The 20,451-nt window shown below is 36.4% G+C and overlaps 1 protein-coding gene across 5 annotated transcripts in view; it reads left to right on the top strand.

Moving 5' to 3' along the window:
* PRPF40A (pre-mRNA processing factor 40 homolog A) overlaps window positions 1–20,451 on the top strand; it is a 34,105-nt gene that overhangs the window by 5,859 nt on the left and 7,795 nt on the right. For 2 of the 5 annotated variants that reach the window (XM_083350439.1, XM_083350440.1), the window contains exons 3-19: window positions 924–1,004; window positions 4,199–4,229; window positions 5,628–5,650; window positions 8,419–8,496; window positions 8,581–8,691; window positions 9,012–9,132; window positions 10,917–10,938; window positions 12,246–12,545; window positions 13,488–13,596; window positions 14,288–14,352; window positions 14,452–14,616; window positions 15,866–15,974; window positions 16,642–16,792; window positions 18,088–18,221; window positions 18,606–18,720; window positions 18,845–18,957; window positions 19,108–19,224. In XM_083350439.1, the coding sequence (XP_083206565.1) occupies window positions 924–1,004; window positions 4,199–4,229; window positions 5,628–5,650; window positions 8,419–8,496; window positions 8,581–8,691; window positions 9,012–9,132; window positions 10,917–10,938; window positions 12,246–12,545; window positions 13,488–13,596; window positions 14,288–14,352; window positions 14,452–14,616; window positions 15,866–15,974; window positions 16,642–16,792; window positions 18,088–18,221; window positions 18,606–18,720; window positions 18,845–18,957; window positions 19,108–19,224 (1,845 nt within the window). Of the gene's footprint in view, window positions 1–308; window positions 372–923; window positions 1,005–4,198; window positions 4,230–5,627; window positions 5,651–8,418; window positions 8,497–8,580; window positions 8,692–9,011; window positions 9,133–10,916; window positions 10,939–12,245; window positions 12,546–13,487; window positions 13,597–14,287; window positions 14,353–14,451; window positions 14,617–15,865; window positions 15,975–16,641; window positions 16,793–18,087; window positions 18,222–18,605; window positions 18,721–18,844; window positions 18,958–19,107; window positions 19,225–20,451 lie in introns of those variants that run through there. The other 3 variants (XM_083350443.1, XM_083350442.1, XM_083350441.1) reach the window with 3 other exon arrangements.

Here is a 20,451-nt window from a genome sequence, read left to right as displayed (position 1 = left end):
TTAACCTCCATGTGCATACACAAGCAAATTAGTTCTATATGAATAAATGCCTTGGGTCTTTGACTGAGCTGGCTTGTAGTAGACCCTTGTGTGTATTGTCTTGCGGAATCACTGTCAGAGTAGAATTATCCCTCCCTAAATTTACTCTGATTTAAGGACTAAGGAAAATGATGCGGTTTTAATTGGTTACGGTAGTTTGCATCCTTGTTGCATGCCTTTCTCCGCTTTTTAACAGTTCATGTTTTTGAACCCTGCAGTCATAATTCTTAAACTTTATAGTTCTCTTCATCTTGGAACATCTTTGCAGCATAACTCTTACTCCAGCCCTGTGAGACAAGTTCTTCAGGTATTATCCTCTGTTCATAGATGAGGTAAATAAGCCCTCAAGATTAATAGAGTTTACGTAGGTCACAGGGAATTGGTTTGGGAATTAGAATTGGAAGTTTTAGAGTTTTAAATGGATTGGGCCCCATACCTTCAATGACTTGCAAGTAGTCTAATGTTTGGGTTTTTTAAAAATAAGACACAAGCATATGGGCCCATATTCTTGTTTATCTTTCTGCTATCCCTCCATACCAGTCTGCTTCTTTCTTCACATTTTGTCTTTGGTTCCCTTTCGAAAGACAATCAAAAGTAGATGAACAATTGTGTCCTTATTTGTTGGCCCTCAGCAATTAATATCTTGCCTACTTTAATGCTTCTGGTCATTTAGCGCTTTAATACTATATATATGGAATATCATTAGACAATTGCTGGATTCCTTTGTTAAACTTAGATACCCTTTTATAACTATACTCCTTTTGTTATGCCCCAAGTTACCTATTTGGGAACAGGGTTAAACTGTATCCTCCCATCAACCAAAAATAGTTGCAGGTGTAGCGTTCTAGTTGTAAACAAATACAATAATCATATTTTGATTGTAGATGCCTGGAATGATGCAGTCAGTGATGCCCGGAATGATGGCACCTCATATGTCTCATGGCCCCATGCAGCCAACAGGACCGGTAAATACTCTGTTTACAATTTTAAAAGTATTTGCTCTCTGCTGTACTGATTTCTGTGTCTTTTTCCTAGTATACAATTCAGTATCTTTTTTATATCAGAACAAGTTCTGAACTTGAGCCACTTTATTGCTAATTATTTCAAACTTATATAATAAACAAATGCTAATAGCTCAGATTTTTTTTCTTAGAGTCACAATATGATTACCTCATGTTTCATTATAAGGTAGCCTGAGGTGTTTAATAGACTACATAACTATAAAATTCATAGATATTTGAATTGAATTGTTTTATCTTTTTTGGTCAGGAAATGACTATCACTAATAATTTCATTTTCTCCACATGCATCATCTGTTCTACAGATGCTGTAGAGAAAACCTTTATTAGCTCATAGAGTATGAGTAACTTTATTTTGGGTGAGATAGACTAAATCTGGAAGGATTTGAGAAAAAGTATCTATGTTGCAAGTAGGAGCTAGGGACCAGCAATCCCTTTGTCATGTAAATTCTATGTCCCAACCTCTGCTTTATATGTGTACATGAAAAATGCACAACTGATTATTTTGCTTTATTACAGGAGTGTCAAACTCAATTTAATTGAGGGCCGCATCAGCATTGCGGTTGCCCTCAGGGGGCCGGGTGGGCGTGGCCTGGGGTGGGCGTGGCTAGAGTGTGTATGGCCTACTGGGTGGGCGTGGCCAGCTCTACATCGTTCACATCAAGGGTGCCTATGGGGGCCTGGGCAGGAGTGGGACAGATCTGAGGGTCTCTGGCAGGAGGAGGGTCTCTGGGCCAGGGCCAAGGCAGTGGGGGCCGTTCCCTCACTGTTTCCAGGATGGCTTCGCGGGCCACATGAAACCACTTCGCGGGCCGGATCCGGCCCCCGGGCCTTGTGTTTGACATGTCTGCTTTATTAGAATGACTGGTTTAGCTTTAATAATTATCTGTTGTTTATCAGTAACTTGCTTCAGTTCATGATGATTTAATAGTAGATGTACATTTCCCTAATGGTCTCTCATCCAAGTATTAACCCAAGCAAACTCTACTTAACTTGAGAAGGTCAAATCTGTTACAGTCTCAAAACCAAAATGATGCCAAGTTCATGGTTTGGACAGAGGCTGAAATTGGGTGTGGAGTTTGTGTGGCAAATAACTAAAAAAAGAATTACAGATAATATTTGTAGAATATACTTCCTGATTATGCTGCATTACAATTTCACTTAATGTTTTAGATTGTTCTATGTTGTCTGATAGCTCACACAATATTCCTGTTGCAAGATGTTTCTCTTCAGCTTTCTTTCTCTCAAATCTTTTAGGGTTCAGGGTGGTTGTTTTTTTTAACCTATTCTCTATATATTGCCACTTTTCATTGTGTTATTCACTTATTTTTGCTATTTGCCTGATCATTAATAATCTTGATTTCACATGGCGAAATAAGTAGACTACATTATATTAATTTCTGTACTAGCTAGTGAGAAAAGGAAATTTCCGCTTTTACAGACAGTAAAAAATACAGTGAACCAATGAAGGATGAATCAAAGCATTTTCTGTAGAATCTTTTTTTTCTTTGTCTAGTTTCCATCATCTTATCCAATTTAAATATCATCCTAGAAAAGAATCAAAATTGAATTGCTTGCATTTTCTTCCTATATGCTTCCTCACTTGTTTTTCACTTTTATTGACAGTAGCCTGTGATTCTTTAAGATATGCAAGCATTTCTTTTCTTTCTCTTGGTCTCCATTTTCAGTTAATTATGAAATAATGCTAATTCTCCACGAACAGCATTACAAAACTCTATGCATTCTTTTTTGTTCTATATAGTGAAATGTACATTAATATCCTGTAATTTTCATACTTTTTTGTTATAATTTTCTGATCTTTAATATCTTAACTGTACTTTTCAAAAGCTGGATTTTTACCTGAGAGGTCTCATTCAAAAATTCAAAAAAAGAGAAGCAGATAGTAGATGATTGCTAAGAGAAAGTAGTAATTTATTAAATTTACAGTATATGCTGCCCAACTCTGGATTGATCACAAGTTGTTTGAAACTTTAAAACAAGAAAAAAAAACCAAGATTTTTTTTAAAAAAGGATGACAAAACCAGATGAGAACAAAGGAAAACAACCCACGTAGTCTGAAGAAAGCTTCCCTAAAGCAACTAAGCCCCATGCCATGCAGGGCTTTATAGGTAATAACTATATCTTGAATCGAATAATGCATTCTGGACCAGTGTAAACTTTCAGGGTGGTCTTCAATGCTCTCCATGTAGAACACATTGCAGTAGTCAAGCCATGAGGTGACCAGGACATGGATGAATAGAAGTTGCTGACCAAACTTTCATCCTGTTCCATTATGTAACTATTTGTAATCTTGTATGATTGCACACAAAACACATTCCTAAGATCCAAATATGAGGAGTCTGCATGAAGTGGTAGCAACTGTTTACTGCCCCAAAATAAATTAATACTTAACATGGTGTTTTTTTCTTAAAAAAAAATACTCTCCTTTGAGTTGAACTCCACCGCTGGTGACTATAGATGTATCAGTGTAGTTTTTTTTCACAGTACAAATAGTCCTCACTTAAAGACCATTCGTTTGGCAAACATTCGACATTAACAATGGCTCTGGGAAAACGGGCTTACAACCCATCCTTGGACTTAAGAACCCGCCCCACAGTCATGTGATCATAATTTGAGAGCTTGGCAATTGCTGCACTCTTATGACAATCACATTTTCCTGTAGTCCTGTGTGATTGCCAGCTTCTGCAAAAGCAAAGTCAGCAGAGAAGCTGGAAATGAGTTGCAAATCACAGAAAAGGTTGTAAAATTGGGTTCAGTCACACTACGCCTTTCTTAATGATCACCCCGCTTAACAAAAAAACATTCTAGTCTCATTGTTGTAAATTGAGGTCTATCAGTAGTTTTCTTTCTTCCTAGCCAGTAATGTCTGATTTTGAAAAGCTAAGCAAGATTGGGTCTGGTCAGTACTTGGCCAGGAAATAATCAGAAAATACAAGCACAAAAGACTGGAAGGGGGAGTTAAAAGAAGAAGCAAGGATAAACCACTTCCATGTTATTAACTCAAAAAAAAATATATATAAACAAGTCTGTGTTGTTATCTCAAGCTTTTATGAGATCGCTTTTATCTACAGCATGAAATATAGGTGTATTTTTTGTTTGTTTGTTTGTTTGTTTTACAGCCAGGAGTGAACAGCATGGACTCACAAATTGGTATGTATAAATAATCAGCTCTTTGTTAAGTAATTTTAAGATGTTATAAGAAATATTATTTTTTTCTAATTAAAAATAAGTTAAATTTTGCCATTAATTTAACTATCAAAGGAAAATTTGAAAATTCCAGTTTTTATAGTGAAACAAACAGACTTTATGGTCTTTAGAAATAATATTTTTCAGATTAAAAGTGCAGCCAGAAAAATACTCCATTGCAAGAGCAAATACTAAGCATCGTTAGGGGGAAAAATTCTAACAGTGGTCAGGATTCTGTCAGCTCACCAGCTATATTTTTTATTTATTTATATTTTCATTCATCACATTTCTATACTACCCATCTCACCTAAGTGACTGAGTGGTTGTATTAAAAACACGTCACAAAATATCAAAGCATAAGTAAGAATTTATTTGTACCCTCCCTGGCCTCTGTGGAGCCTCTTGCACATCCCTGTGCACCTTCCCCAGCCAGCACCTCTCACGTACCTCCTTGCATCTTTGCCATGCTGCATACCTGACCCAATTAGTATCTTTTACACACCCTTTCATACCCTCCCTGACCCTCTTGCATGCCTGCATCATCCTCTCATGCATTCTCCCCTGTGCACTCTCTTGCTCCTTCCCCCACCAAGCAGCAGCCACTTACCTGCCTGTGGGCCATGGCATCCACAATTTTCTGCTGGCCTTCCCGTGGGCTTTGGTTGTGGGAAACTGATAGGTTATTACTTGCTTAATAACTATGGAATTCTGTTTCAACATCAACTGGGGCTGCAGGAATTACCTTCCTTAAGCAATATGTCCACATTTTATGGCCATATTGCTTAGCAATGGAAATTCCAGTCTCAGTTGCTGTCATAAGTCAAGGACTCCCTGTATTATCTTTTGAATAAACCACAATTTTTGCTAAAAAAATACAAAGGTATTTGTAGAGCCCTTTGGGTAAATTCACACAACATGCTAAAGTGAATCCAGCCCATTATGACTTTGTATCGTACATGATATCGTACATGATCGCTGCTCTGGCAGAGAAGTACTTGGAATATTGGCATGAATAATGCTTTCTACGAAATTAGGTAGTTAAAATGTCATGTGGCTGATTGCATGTAATACATAGCTAATATCCGAACACCTGTGATCTGCCTTTTTATTTTTTATTATTTCTGACTCTCTTTTTAAGTGTAAGCTGCCCAGAGTCTAAATTGTATTAGTCAAATTTTGGCTCTGCTAAAATGCACATCCATGACATTCTGCCTGAAATAGTTACTGACAGGTAAGCTGTTCAATATAGGACTTGTGGGCCAAATTTATTTTAATAAACTTGAACGCTTTTTGAATCACATTAAGTAAATCGGGAAAGGTTTATTATAGTATTTACATAAAATTATTTTTTTTTCTGCATAGGTTTAGCTCCTCCTGGGACTCAGGTAAGAAAGGACATTTTGTAATTCAGTCATTTCTAGCCAATTTCCCTGTTACTCCCTGTCTTTCTCCCTCTTATGTTAAAGCAAGTATTTTGTTGAGTGCTTAACTTTGCCAAAGTCTTAGATTACATTCATACCTTGATATAAACTGTGAATAGGATAAATAATGCAGGTAAAGTACAATAACTTGGCTTCAGAACCAAGTTATAAAGTTATCCGTTGTGCAATTTTGAACTAGATGTGATCTTTGTGAGCATTCATTTTATTCAAAAGTTTGCATTAAATTACATTTAAAATATAAACATTTTCTCTTGATGGGATTCATTCAGAAGTGCTTAATTATGGCAGGATCATGACTGATGTTTCAGCTAGTTCTGTTTTGTTATATCCATTAATCCATTAATAATTTAGACTATTAAAGTCTACATGTTGTGTTAAAATGCAAGCCTTGCACGTACATGTTACACAAATTGGGCAGGGCTTGGATCCCAATGCTGTGCCTGCAATTTTGTAGATTTTTGAGCCTCTCCCCTGATATGTAGATACCTCTCTTCTCAACTAATGGTACTTTGTTGTTGATTTTATTAATAGTTTTATGCCACACGTCTTCCAGAGACTCTTGTCATAAAAAGAGAATGAAATGCTTCTTAATCTGTTGTAGCTATTCTGGAACAAGAATGAGAAGCAAGTCTCGTAAACTTGAGGCTTGGTCAGAACTTGATTAAATTAAGCTACATTTCCTCAGTTTGCAAGTTCCTAATAGCTAATATAGTAATGATCAGGAATTTACTTGCCAGAGCATGTAAGAACATAGTATATTTAGCTCCAGACAGGGTGTTATGAATATATTGGAAAATATTTTTATAATCCAAATATGCACAGAAACAGATTTTTCAGTTATAAAATATTTTTGCTACTTATTGAACCCTCAAGAATTTTCATGGATATGAATATACAGTAATCCTCGACTTATGACCAAAGTTGGGACTGGAATTTTGGTTGCTAAGCAGTGCAATCCTTAATGGGTCATCATGTGGCTGGACCCCATTTTATAACCAGTTTACTGTAGTCATTAAGTGAATCGTCCACTTCCGCGAATCCAGCTTCCCCAATTAACTTTGCTTGACAAAGCAAGCTGGGAAGGCCGCTAATCATGATTACATGAGCACAGGATATTTGCAAGCATTGGACTGCAGGGATGGTACAGCAGTTGTGACTTTGAGGACAGGTTGTAAGTCACTCGTTCCAAGGCCATCATAACCTGGAACTGCCATTAAACAAATGGTCATAAGTCGAGAACTACCTGTAACCATTTTCATTACCAATTTTCCTTACAAGGAAAGTATATACCAGTTAAGGAAAATAATAGTGTCCCTACAGTGAGCTTGATTTCTTGTAATCATATTGACATATTGATGGATTATTTTGGCTTTATTGTGGAAGCGATTTCTTCTTGGATGTATTTTTCAACTTCATTTCCTGTGGCCCACAGATCTAACTCTGATAAGGTTTCTGACATTAGAATTGGTTAGGTGCTGCCCTCTGCTGTAGAGGTGTGTGGCTCACATCTGAAAAGTATCCACCTTTAGTATAAATTTATTTTCCCATGTCTCCTTTACTTTTTTTGAGGATTTTTTTTTAATTTCAAACAGACTATTTGCATATAGCTATGCAACCACCTGTTACAAAATAATTAAGATCGTATTCTGTTCACTTCTCCACTATTAGCACATTTGAGACTAGGTTTGATCACTGCAATCGGTGATTTCATTTCTATATAATGCAGATTTACTTAAAAACAGATTAAACTAGTTACTTAAGCTAGGCTATTCTGGTAAGCATCATTACATTTAATGGAAGCAGGAGTTTCCTATTCACCATCGTTGTAACCTAAGTAGTTTTCATTTCTGAATAACTGCCATTTTGTAGATTGGGTTATATTTCATTATGCATAGATATAGCTTCACACTTACAATCTCGTCTATAGGTTTGGATCAGAAACAAGATAGCTCATTAAAACATGATTAGCAGTAGGGTTGGCAATACCCTCTTATGATCTTAAAATGACAGGTTCCTTCATTTATATCGAACATGTCAAAGAATGTTCAGTAAGGCTTGGTTCCAATTGCTTTGCTTTTTGAAATCCAACTGAGAAGTTGGACCATTAACTTACAAGGTTTGGTCTTGTCCAATTGGCACAAACTGCCATCATCAATGTATTAATACAACTGGGTAAATAACTTTGTAATAAACAAACATGCATCCCTCTTGATTATATCCCTAGCATTTAGAATCTGTCAAGACAACCAGATTGTGAACTTCTCAGCCATTGGGACTATCTAAAGCAGAGGTCCCCAACCTTTTGGGCATCAGGGACCGGTTACATGGAGAGAGGTTTTTTTCTGTGGACCAGAGGGGGCGTGGTTTATGTGCTCCCTGCATCCCGCAGATGGCGCTTTGCTTCTTTGTGCGGCCCGGTTGCTGGCATACCGCAGCCCAGTACTGGTCCACAGTCCAGATTTGGGGAGCCCTGATCTAAAGGCATATATAACACTGAAAGCAATACATTGGCTTATAGTGACATATTGTTTTGGGGTTTTTTTGTTAACAATAAAGGCTTAAAAAAGGCTTAAAAAGCAATACGATCAAAATCTTTGCTTTCTAAAGTACAGAAATAAAATTAAGGAACAATGTTATCCCTTTTATCTCTTGAATAAAAACATAGTTGCGTTTCACTGGATTAAAATTTAATTAATATTTTCTTTATTTAGCCTACACCTCCAGTTGTTTGCGCAGTGCAACAAGCCACTCCAACCAATAACTCTACTAATGAAGAGCCCTCAAAACAGGTATTTTTCTCCCAAGGTTTTGTCATGCTCTTATCTTAAAATCTCAAGATAGAAGTTTTCTATAGAATGTTCTATTTTCCATAGAAATCTACGTGGTCGGAGCATAAGTCACCAGATGGAAGAACATACTATTACAATACTGAGACCAAACAGTCTACCTGGGAAAAGCCAGATGATCTTAAAACCCCTGCAGAGGTAAAAGAAGCAATTGAGAGTATAATTATTTAGCTACCCATGCCTCACTAAATTAAAAAGAAATATTTACTATTAAGAAAAATGTTCCTTTCGAGGTGCAGTGCTGCATGCTATTTTTAATCTCACTGTAAAACTCTAGTCATATAAACGCTGCAGTAGGCAGAGACTATCCAAAGAGTTTTATTTCATGAAAGGAATTATGTGTAATTTGTATATTTGCAATTTTGCATCTTAATCAGAAGATTTTTGAAAGCATTTTACTACATTCATTTCTGTATTATAGAATGGTTTTGGATGTTGTGTTTTTTCTTCTTCCTTAGCAATTGTTGTCAAAATGTCCATGGAAAGAATACAAATCTGATTCTGGAAAGCCTTATTACTACAACTCTCAAACAAAAGAGTCACGTTGGGCAAAACCCAAAGAACTTGAAGATCTTGAAGGTAATTATCATAAGGTTTTATCTTCAACATAAGCTGCTTCATAGATAGCAGTGACAATTCCAGTTAGTGAAGGAAATTCAGACCGTATACTAAAATCTATGCTATTTTAAATGTTTTGGTTAGAGAAACAATTGGATAAATTATCGTTGACAAGACATAATAGGATATAGTCATCCTTTTAGCATTTGGGACTGGACTTGGCAGGAAGTTCCAAAATTGTACCAAAATTAGTACTGATTTAGAGTCTGGCTCATACATCATTGTTAAGATGAAAAGATCCAAGAAGTACATTCTTTAACTATAATCTTCATTAAGAATTTTAATTACAAGAGTAAAAACTAATACAAACTAAACTTAGAGAAAAGAAAAAGAATGAAAAGTGCTGGGGGGAAAAAGAAGGAAAAGAAAGAATATAATGAAACAGAAAAGAAATCTATAAAGAAGTGACTTCCAACATTCCTCACAACAGTATAAACAACTTTACTAATTATTCACCCCTGTGAGGTTACAAATATCTCTATCCATCCCATCCTTTATGTGTGCAGATTCATAAAACATCCATTTTTCAATGCTGGTCTCAACAGCAACTAAGGATTGCTTAGATCTTTGCAAAACTAAGTCTTATTTTAACCTTAATCAGATGATAAACCATTTTGAGTGGCATGGTGGCCTAGAGGTGGAGCTCTCACCTCACTCTCGGGAGGTGGTGAGTTCAGTTCGAGGTAGCAGCAGATATTTCTCTGGGTGGAAAGAGAAAATGTCTGCTCTGAGCTCCATGTAGGCATCGGGAAGGGCATCCGGCCACTCAGCTCCATTCAGTCACCCCGACTCCACCCCGATGCAAGGGATTGCAGGGTCCTTAAAAGAAGAAAACAAATCAGACCATTTTACATTCCTTCCTTCTACTTCCAACGGTCTTCATCTTTAATCCGATCAAATGTGGTAGGGCTTGATTTGTCTTAATCTTTGCTATGAATTACAACAGCCAAGATAGCCAAAATAAGTCTGTTTCTGATCAGCTGTTTTTATAGTTAATTCCAAAATCTGATGGTGAAAGTCAGTATTCCAAATTCGTTAAATTCCTTAATTTGCACTAACTTTAATATATCAAAATCTTTCTTAGCTTTTTGCTGTTTATTTCAAATTATTTAATTCCTTAAATTTTTATTTCTTTTTTTTTATTCAGAACTAAAGATAAATTCACCCAATGACTTTTAAATGTTGTTCCAAAAGAGCTTTTAAGATACTAGATAATTTTCAAAAGTGATTAGACAGCCAGGCTTTCAAACATAGGGTCTCATTATACTGCTTGGCTTTAGTTGTGAACAAAATGGTTGATCCCTTTGTCCCCTGGCATTCAGACCTGTTGGAAATCAATCTCCTGTGGTCTCCTTGCGAGGAGCAGCTGTCCAGAACACATGTGAGCGATCTCTCATCTTCTCCTTATCTGATGAGGTTCCAGGATACTGGTTTACTCACTGGTTCTTTGCTTTTTGCCAGGATCATTGGCTTTGTGTTTTTGCAGAGATGTCTTCAGTTCGCCAAAGCTCCCCCAGAAGTCTGAAGTCCCTGTATTTTTTAAACTATATTTTGTGTTCTGTGGTCTGAAAAAGTTATTCGTTTGTTCACAAAACACTTTGGAAATATAGGCTATGCCATTTTCACTTAAGCTAAATTCTCATGTGATTTTTCACATGTAAAATGTCTATCTGTAAAATGATATACAATATCTTAAATATATATATATATATATATATGTATATAGTCTTTTCTCTTTTTTACAGCAATGATTAAAGCAGAAGAAAGGTATGTTTACAAACTTTTCTTAAAGGTATTGTGTTTCTGTGTAAACAAATGCAGACAAAACTGATGAAAAGATTTATTTCATTTTTGAAATCCTTTTGGGAAGTAGAAAAAGTAGAGATTAAATATAATATTTTAGAAAGTACTTTGTAGTTATGTATAGCATCAAGATTGAAACCAGCATTTTGAATTACATTCAGAAAACAACTCACAATCTTAACAGGGTTTGAAACAATGCTAGTACCATATCATTCATCATCCATTCAGCCCTGCTGCTGAATTTTACACAGTTTTAGCTTCTCAACATGCTGAATTAAGTGCATCGGTGTTACTGGATATCCATTTCTAAGGAACTAATTGTTATTTCCCTAGGAAACGATTCAGCCTTTTTGTAAAATTAGCTAAAATGAATATATGTTGACAGCAAATTACAGTATTGTGATCTCTTAATTTGGGGGAAGGGAGCAGTCACAATCTGAGGTTTTCCTACTGTTGTTTTCCTTAAAGCTTTAAACAAAAAAGTAGAATGTTTCTGAAATTTGAGTTGTGAGATTTACCTCCTGCCAAAAACACCTTTGCATGAGGCTGCAAGGAAAACCATGATTGATAATGGAATGTCAGCTATATAAATTTTAATTTAGAAATCATTTAAATATGCACAAATAATGTATGTTAGCAACTAATTTTTGTGATTTGGAAGGAAGATGCTTGCCTCTCAGTCTTATATATAAAACCATTTTTTTAAAAACAACTGTGGAAAGTTGTAAGCTTGAATGTATAGGAAGACTTTGCCCTGTCTTAACGAGTAACTTTAAGTATATCCAGTGAAATTGATGAGCAGGTTAGGAATAATAAAAGCACATTTTATTTCAGGTGTAATTATTAGTCATGATTTGCACAGAATGTGATTCTCATATCTTTTGAAGTGTTAAGTATGTTAAGTGGCAGCTCTATTAATAATAACCATGTTTACTAAATTGAGTGTCCAGTGTTGATATTTTATTTATAACTGCAGATACCTGAAATTATATACAGTATAATAGAACTGCTGCTTGCTAAGAAGAATTCTGTATTGGCCTGTATTTCATTAGACTTTTAGTAGAACTTTTTGAGGCATTAATGCTGTCAAGCACTCTGGCTTTCCTATTCCGAAAGCGATGCAGAAAGGTAGAGGCTTTCTGCCATCCCTGTTTTTGTAAATCAAGCCTTTTCCTGGGGGAAAGTTATTTACAGATGAGCAGTGGAAAATAGGATCTTCGTGACATTGGCAGGTTTTTTTAAAAAACGAAAAATGATTTCTATTTCTATAGCGGCAAATCGGAAGAATCTGCTCCAGTTTCCTCTGCTCCGGTTGCGCCAGGGGTTCCAGCTGCTGCCGCCAGCATCCCTGAAGCACCAGTACCTGCCCCATCAGCCCCTGTTGCCCCTGCTGTGGCCTCGGCTCTGGAAACAGAGCCTTCTGCCCTGGCTCCAGTTACAGAAAATGATACTGGAGTAGCCCCTTCAGCACACGAGCAGGTAGAGCCAGTGGCTCCTCCCGTGGTACAAGATCAGAGCATGGAAGTTATCACAAATTCTGTGGAAGAAACTCCAAAGCAAGAATCCTCGGAGTAAGTAATAGTTCTTAGTGACCTCTTCTGCTGTTAAAGCTCAAGAGAATCTTTCATAGCTTGGGAGAAAAATTGGGTATAAAAAAAATGGGAGAAGGAAAGACAAGAAAAGTACTAGTATTCTTTCAGTTGTTATTAATGTCTAGTACCTTTAAGGCCTTGTCATCTTAAATTGCGCAGTAGGAAAAGACGGCCACAATGGAGGCTTGGTTAAATGGGATATCTTTAAAAAAAAAATCCCATTTCCCCTAGCAAAGATAAGATGGGGAAAGTTTCCAGAATATCTTTCACTTATTTTTCCTGTTAGAGAACTTTCTTGTGAAACCGGGAATCTGTTTCCTATAGGTTTATTTTTCCAACTCTGGGTGTTGTACATGGTATTTCTTTATATTGCAATTTCTGTCGCAAACTTCATCTCATTTCTGATAAGATTGCATGATAGGTATATCCAATGAGCAGAGAGTAATGTGCTGGGCATGTTCCATTTTGCAGTAGTCTGAAAAATTGGTCAGACTTTGTTTATAATGAATTAAAGGATTAAATCTTGAATAATGAATTGTTATGACCAGAATAGGTGTAACTTGGGTTGCCTTGGGGGCCACTTTGAGCTTTGCATAAGATTGAGAATTGCATTCCAAAGGTGGGAGGAGCCAAAATTCAAAGGGGGCTGATTTTGGAGGATAGACTTAAGGGACACTCTAACTTTCTTAAGAGTGTCCATTTTAAGGGGTATTTAGTGTATCACTTGTCTAAGTGAATGATGCGCATGGAATGTATTAACATATTTGGAAATCAGCCTAAGATGGTTAGCTAGGGCCCTGCTTATCCTGTTACTTTTGAACAGGCATCAGCCTAATATTTATGATTACTCCCTCAGTAGGTATTCCATTTAATTAATGCTGCTATTGGTCAAAGTAACCAACTTTTTTTTTAAATTGATAGTGTTGTACCCAAAAAGGAAGAAGAGGAAGCCCAACCAGTTAAAAAAACTTACACTTGGAATACGAAAGAAGAAGCCAAACAAGCGTTTAAAGAACTATTGAGAGAAAAGGTTTTTATACTCAGCCAATTATTCTTTTAAATTTCAAGAATCACAAATATAATTGTTAGAAAAGTTACTGCTTTTGTAAGAACCTGAGTAACATTTATGCAAAAGTAAATACCAAATACTTTTATCTAAATGAATGGATTTTATGAGGTATCCTATAAAAATCCATGGGAAAAGGGTTTTTTAATATGGATTTTTCAGTTTATAGCCAAGACACTTATGTTTTGAAAGTTTTAAGCAGATAAGTTGGGTTAGGGAAGAGGGTTAGGTGTGGTTAAAATTTTGAATATTATCTTAATAATTGTGACTTTATTCTTGGTGATTGCTGAAACATAACTGCTGAATCAAAATATTTTTTCTAAGTGATAGTTTAATACCTTTAAAAAACAGGAATTGGGAAATCAGTATTTTTGGACTTTTTCTAGAAATAAGAAGGATGCTGTGACATCACAGTGATAGAAGTATGTTATACATGAAACTTTTCATTACTATTATAGAGCTTTTTCTGGGAAAATGTATTAACTATATTGGGTAAAAATGTATTATCCTGATTGTAAAATATCAAGCCAGACAACTTAATTTCCTTCAGATACCAGAAAATTACATAAGATGAAGCAGTTCTTTTTCAGCTCCTCACTTGTGAAAATAAAATTCCAGTTCCAGAACTTATGTGATTTATCTTATATCTTCACAGCGTGTGCCATCCACTGCCTCTTGGGAACAAGCTATGAAAATGATAATTAATGATCCAAGATACAGGTATCACTAGATTATTTTAAAAGATTCATTACAAAAATGACTGTTTTTTCAATAACCAATAAAAGGGCTAATTTTAGTTGATGTTTCTTCAATTTGTAGTGCTTTAGCAAAATTAAATGACAAGAAGCAAGCCTTTAATGTTTACAAAGTTCAGACAGAGAAAGAAGAAAAAGAAGAAGCAAGATTAAAATACAAAGAAGCAAAAGAGTCTTTTCAGCGTTTCCTTGAAAATCATGAAAAAATGACATCCACAACCAGATACAAGTAAGATTACCTAATATGCACCCCAGTGCTAAAATCTTAGTATCATGGCTGAGGTCTTTCGTTGGAAACTCTTATGTCTGCACACAGATTGCAATAAATATGTAAGATAGGCTGGTGGAAATGACAGTACAGGTAGTCCTTGGATTACTATGGCAACGGGGACCAAGGTTTGCATCACTTGTGAATCAGGTCATCACATGTCTCCATTGCTTAGCAGTTGAAATTCTGGTATGCCTAGTTGCTCTCTGGGACCGCATGATTTATTAAATGAAGACCTCTTGTGATCATGAGAGGCAGGAGGCGCAGGCAGGCTGTCGGACGAGGGCTACAGGGGACGGGGGGAGGGCGCAGATGCCATGGATGGGTGCTAGGGAGCATGGGGCTTGCTGTTGCATACAACTAGAGATGGCAGACCTTAGCAATCGCAGCCTTCAGCAGTCTTAGCCCACTGCTGCTGCCCCCAGACCTTGATTTCAGGCCAAGCAATGGGCAGATTGCTATCTCAAGTCCTGCACAGGGACAGCGCCCACACCAGCAAGCCCCAGCAGCGCTGGCCTGTGTCAGCCCCCAAGCAGTGGCCTCCGGTCACAGGGCCGTCGCGCCTTAAAACCCCAGCATTGCCAGGCAGCCTCAAGCCCAAGTGCCGCGATAAATCCTGCAATCTGTAGCGCCCACCCGTTATACTTGCTACCGTGGCCTGAGCTCTGGCCCACTGGCCTCCTTTCCTGGGATTCCCACCTGTTCCCAGGCAAAAAAACCAACAGTAGGCAGCAGTTAAGACGGATAGTGGCAGTAGAAGTAGTTGTGAATGAGGGCTGGACTGAATTTTGATCATGCAACCACAGGGATGCTGCAGTGGTGAAAATTTTTCAGTGCCATTGCAATTTTGATATAACTCGAGGACTATCTGTATGCCCTTTGGATTGCTTTCCTATTGGTGACTAAAATATTTTCAGTATTAGTTGCCAAGGAAATTGAAGGAAGAATCTTGGGTTGAATTAGAAGTAGAGAAATTTGGGAGGAACATTAATATAGATATTAGTGGTTGATGTTCAGAATACTTTTCAGATCTGTGTTCACCGCACATTGGTTCCTTTTTCTGTTCTTATCAAGAAGGGGGAAAATAACTAGTTTAGATACTACAGGTAATAGAACGAATAAGATGCCAGTAGTTATCAAGGGAGAAGGAAGTCAAAAGAAGATAAATTTTAATAGGTTAATTTTATAACTTCTGTATTCCTGTATGTAGAAAAGCTGAACAAATGTTTGGAGAGCTGGAAGTCTGGAATGCAATTTCTGAACGTGATCATCTTGAGATTTATGAAGATGTTCTATTCTTTCTGTCAAAAAAAGAAAAGGTAATTCATTTTCTTTTAATCAAAAAAAATATCTGTGTTGTACTCCAGGATAATAATGTCTACTGTTTAACACAATATATTTGAGCTTTGGAATGTAAATTTTTGTCATGGTTGCCATAAAAATGTGTAATGTGTCAAGTAATTGTTAACTGATAGAATTTGTTTCTTAAATTATTAACAAAAGAATAAGTAGAAAAATTATGAGCTAGTGTTGGATTTTTCTAGAAAGCAGTCAGATTAAAAAGTCTGATAGTTGTTTGCTAAGATTAACACCTATTATCTTTCCCTACAAAGAGTGGTTTTTATTAAATTGAAAGTTCAGGCCAGAAAACATGGTTGCCATAAAAATGTGTAATGTGTCAAGTAATTGTTAACTGATAGAATTTGTTTCTTAAATTATTAACAAAAGAATAAGTAGAAAAATTATGAGCTACAGTAGTGTTGGATTTTTCTAGAAAGCAGTCAGATTAAAAAGTCTGATACTTTTTTGCTAAGATTTACACCTATTATCTTTCCCTACAAAGAGTGGTTTTTATTAAATTGAAAGTTCAGGCCAGAAAACTGAAATTGGTGCAGTTCAATATTTGTGCATTTCTGTCATATCAGTTATGGGCAGTACTGCATTTTAGGAAAGCATCAATGCACTTTATATGTCTGTCTTTTTCAGGAACAAGCCAAACAGCTAAGAAAGAGGAACTGGGAGGCATTAAAAAATATTCTGGACAATATGGCTAATGTTACTTATTCTACAACATGGTCAGAGGCTCAGCAGTATCTGATGGACAATCCTACATTTGCAGAAGATGAAGAACTTCAGAGTAAGGATAAATGTGTTTTACCTTTCTGTAAAAAAAATCTACTTTTGAGTGTAATTGATAATAGCGACTCATCTATTAAAACTGTTAAATCAGAGAGATGATTGAAGGCTTCTGCCATTCCAGAATAAGTTTACTTTTCCATTACAACCACCCTCTCCAGTCACACACTCAAAATCCTTTCCAAAGAGTTGGGATCTATCCACCATGCATTTGAGCATTGTGGTAGGATTTTGTACAGAACTGCATAAATATTTCCCCAAAGCTGCCTCTTTCAGCAAAGAGGTGATGGAGTTATATATTTGAAATCCACCTATAGAGATACAGTTTTAAACTTACATCATGAATAAACACATTTATTTGTACTAAAAATTATTTTGCTCTGAATTTAAAAAAAATAGCATCGGGTGAGCATAGAAATAAATATTTGTGTTCACTTTCAAAAAGGAATCATGAATAAATCTTACCAGTACGTATGAATTAAGACAACTAGGTAGGCATTTTCAGTACATTGTCATTTAGTTTTTAGAACCTTTGTGTCATATCATTTTTGCCTTCATAATTGTATAAAATAAAAGGATTTGTTTTTTTTTTCATTACCATCCTAAAAAAAGATCCCTAAGTTGAGAACATAGGATTTGGGTTATAAATGAGGTTATAGAATAAATTGCATGTTTATAATTTTGGAATGTCACTTTTAATCCTGAAGCCAGTTGTTAAAGGATCCAAGTCCTCAAGTTTAAGGCTGAAAGCTATTTTTTTTTATGCCTCTTAACTGTGCTTTCCAACTAAAATTGCTTCTGGTGTGTTTTTTTGCTAAAATTATTATATTCTGAAATCAGCTTGTAAAGTAGTGACCACCTGTTTGTTTGTTTGTTTGCATAAGACATTTCTTTTAAGGTGGCTGTTCTGGACAAATTGGTTTACTTCAGATACAGAGACACAATAAACATGAACTATGCCACTTTGATACAGATCCTTCTGTATTTATCTGCCTTTGCAAGTCCATGAATCAAAACTTAAAAGACTATTTTATATTATATCAGATGGTCTGGCTGTTGTACATGTGCCATTTTAAAATTAGGCCACTTTGGGGGCACCTGGAATTATCAATGTCGGGGTTTCAGCACCCTATTTAGTGTGACATGATATTAACTAGCTGAATATTTACAAGCATGAACAGGAAGAAAAACTGCTTACGCCTATGCTTGGGGAAGGATCTCAAACCAAAAGGACGTGTATTTTTAAGTGGCATATTATTTAATTCCATAAAAATATATTCCTGTTATTTTTTTTAGATATGGATAAGGAGGATGCCTTGATCTGTTTTGAAGAACACATAAGAGCCCTAGAAAAAGAAGAGGAGGAGGAGAAACAGAAAGGCTTACTCAGAGAAAGGCGACGACAGCGAAAAAACAGAGAATCTTTTCAGGTTACCGAGAAAATCTTAACTTCTACTTAGTACCAGCTGGAGAGCTTTCAGCTATTTTAAGTTATTGGCTGGATTTTAAAAAAAATCAGCAACTGTTCTAGTTCTGAGTGCAGAAACTAATCTCCCCGAGTCTTGTGCGATGTCTAAACATTATGAACATTTCAGTGATCTCCCTTCTTTGTGTGGAAAATTTCTTCCAAGATTAAAAGCTGGAGGAAGAAGGTTGGGCAAGAGAAATTTTAGTAGATTGGAAGAGCTGTCTTGATTTGCCTTTCACGTTAAGAAGTTCTTTATGCTTCTTTGGGATTGTAAAAAAAGGGACATTGTCTGGCTTTTTTAAAAAAATTTAATTACAAGATTCCCCATTTTCCACTTTTCCCCCAGATATTTTTGGATGAGTTGCATGAACATGGCCAGCTGCACTCAATGTCATCGTGGATGGAATTATATCCAACTATTAGTTCTGATATTAGGTTTACTAACATGCTTGGTCAGCCTGGTAAGTATACCCTCTCTTGCTTGGACTAAGTAATGTTTGGATAACGTGTGTGAATATTTTTGGTCACTACTTATATTGCTAAGAAAAGGAGCTCTTTGAATAAAGAGCTCTTGACCCATATAAGGTTTTTTTTTCCCCGTTGTAGGTTCAACAGCACTGGATCTTTTCAAGTTTTATGTTGAAGATTTAAAAGCCCGCTACCATGATGAAAAGAAGATAATAAAAGACATCTTAAAGGTGAGGTAACATAAATTATTGAATTAGGGGGACATCAGAGTTTCTAATTCAGATTTATTGCAGTTTTTTTTTTAAATAGTAGGATTGCATAAAAAAAAATTCTGTGGGATGCCTATATTTTCCAGTATTATCAAAGCCATTGTGTTGCAGGATAAAGGATTTGTAGTTGAAGTGACAACTCCTTTTGAAGACTTTGTAACGGTCATCAGCTCAACGAAGAGAGCTACCACATTAGATGCTGGAAATATCAAACTGGCTTTCAATAGCGTAAGTTTAATTTAAAAAGTCAATAATTGTTAGCACCGTTTGATATGAAGTATGTCCAATGTTATAAATTGTTACTAGTTTCCAGTTGTTATTGTTGAATCCAAAGTATAACTTGTTCCTCAGTGATGAAATATGTGCTCAGTATAGTCTAGGCCAGGGGTCAGGAACCTGAAACAGTGAAAGAGCCACTCGGAACCGGTTCCCTCACAAAAGGAAAAACTGGGAGCCGCAAAAAAATGTGTGCACATGCACGTACATGCGCACATGCGCAGAACAGGGTTTGACTGAAGAGTAGAGCCAAGGCGAGATATGCACCTACCCTGCATATTTGAATTGATTGGTTGAACTTTTTTAGTCCCACTTTTTTTTTTTTTTTTTTTTTTTGGACTGCACATGGCAAAGGACTGGGAGCCGCAGGAGATGGCTGAAAGAGCCGCATGCGGCTCCGGAGCCGCGGGTTGCAGACCTGTGGTCTAGGCAATGCCAGATCTTGGTGTAACATTGAAATTCTAATTCCAATGCATTTCAGATACAGGTAGTCCTCGACTTACGGCAACAATTGAGCCCATCATTTCTGTTGCTAAGTGAGACATTTGTTAAGTGACTTTTGGCCCATTTTATGACTTTTCTAACCACAGTTGTTAATGAATCACCTCAGTTGTTAAGTTAGTAGCACGGTTGTTAAGTGAATCTGGCTTTTCCCCCCATTGACTTTGCTTGTCCGAAGGTCACAAAAGTGGATCCCACGACCCTGGGACAGTGCAACGGTTATAAATATAAGTCAGTTGCCGTGACAGAATTTTGATCACGTGACCTTGGAGATGCATTGGTTATAAGTGTGGGAAACGGTCACGATTTACTTTTTTCAGAGCCTTTGTAACTTCAGTCACCAAATGAACTGTTGTAAGTCGAGGACCGCCTGTACTAGTCTAGCAGAAGAACAAGCCAGCGGCCCCTGTTTTGTCTGAACAGCTAAATGAAAGTTTGCACAGACCTCTCAGGCCAGAATTTAATCTGAGACTTATTCTTACAATGTCAGTCCATTGTTTTGTAGATACAGTAGTGGCCAAAATTGTGGACACCTTTCGGGAAAAGTATTTTTGAGTTTGATGGCTAATAACACAACTTTTTTTTAGTAGTACCATAAAATTATATATCAGTGGAAAGATAATTTAATCAAGAATGTAATGCAACATAGTTTGTTCAATTATCAGTTATAGCCAAATA

Source organism: Vipera ursinii (genome assembly GCF_947247035.1).
Source record: "Vipera ursinii genome assembly, chromosome: 1".
Lineage (NCBI taxonomy): Eukaryota > Metazoa > Chordata > Lepidosauria > Squamata > Viperidae > Vipera > Vipera ursinii.
Note: the sequence above shows the minus strand (reverse complement) of the source record. Positions and strands in the feature narration are given on the sequence as shown.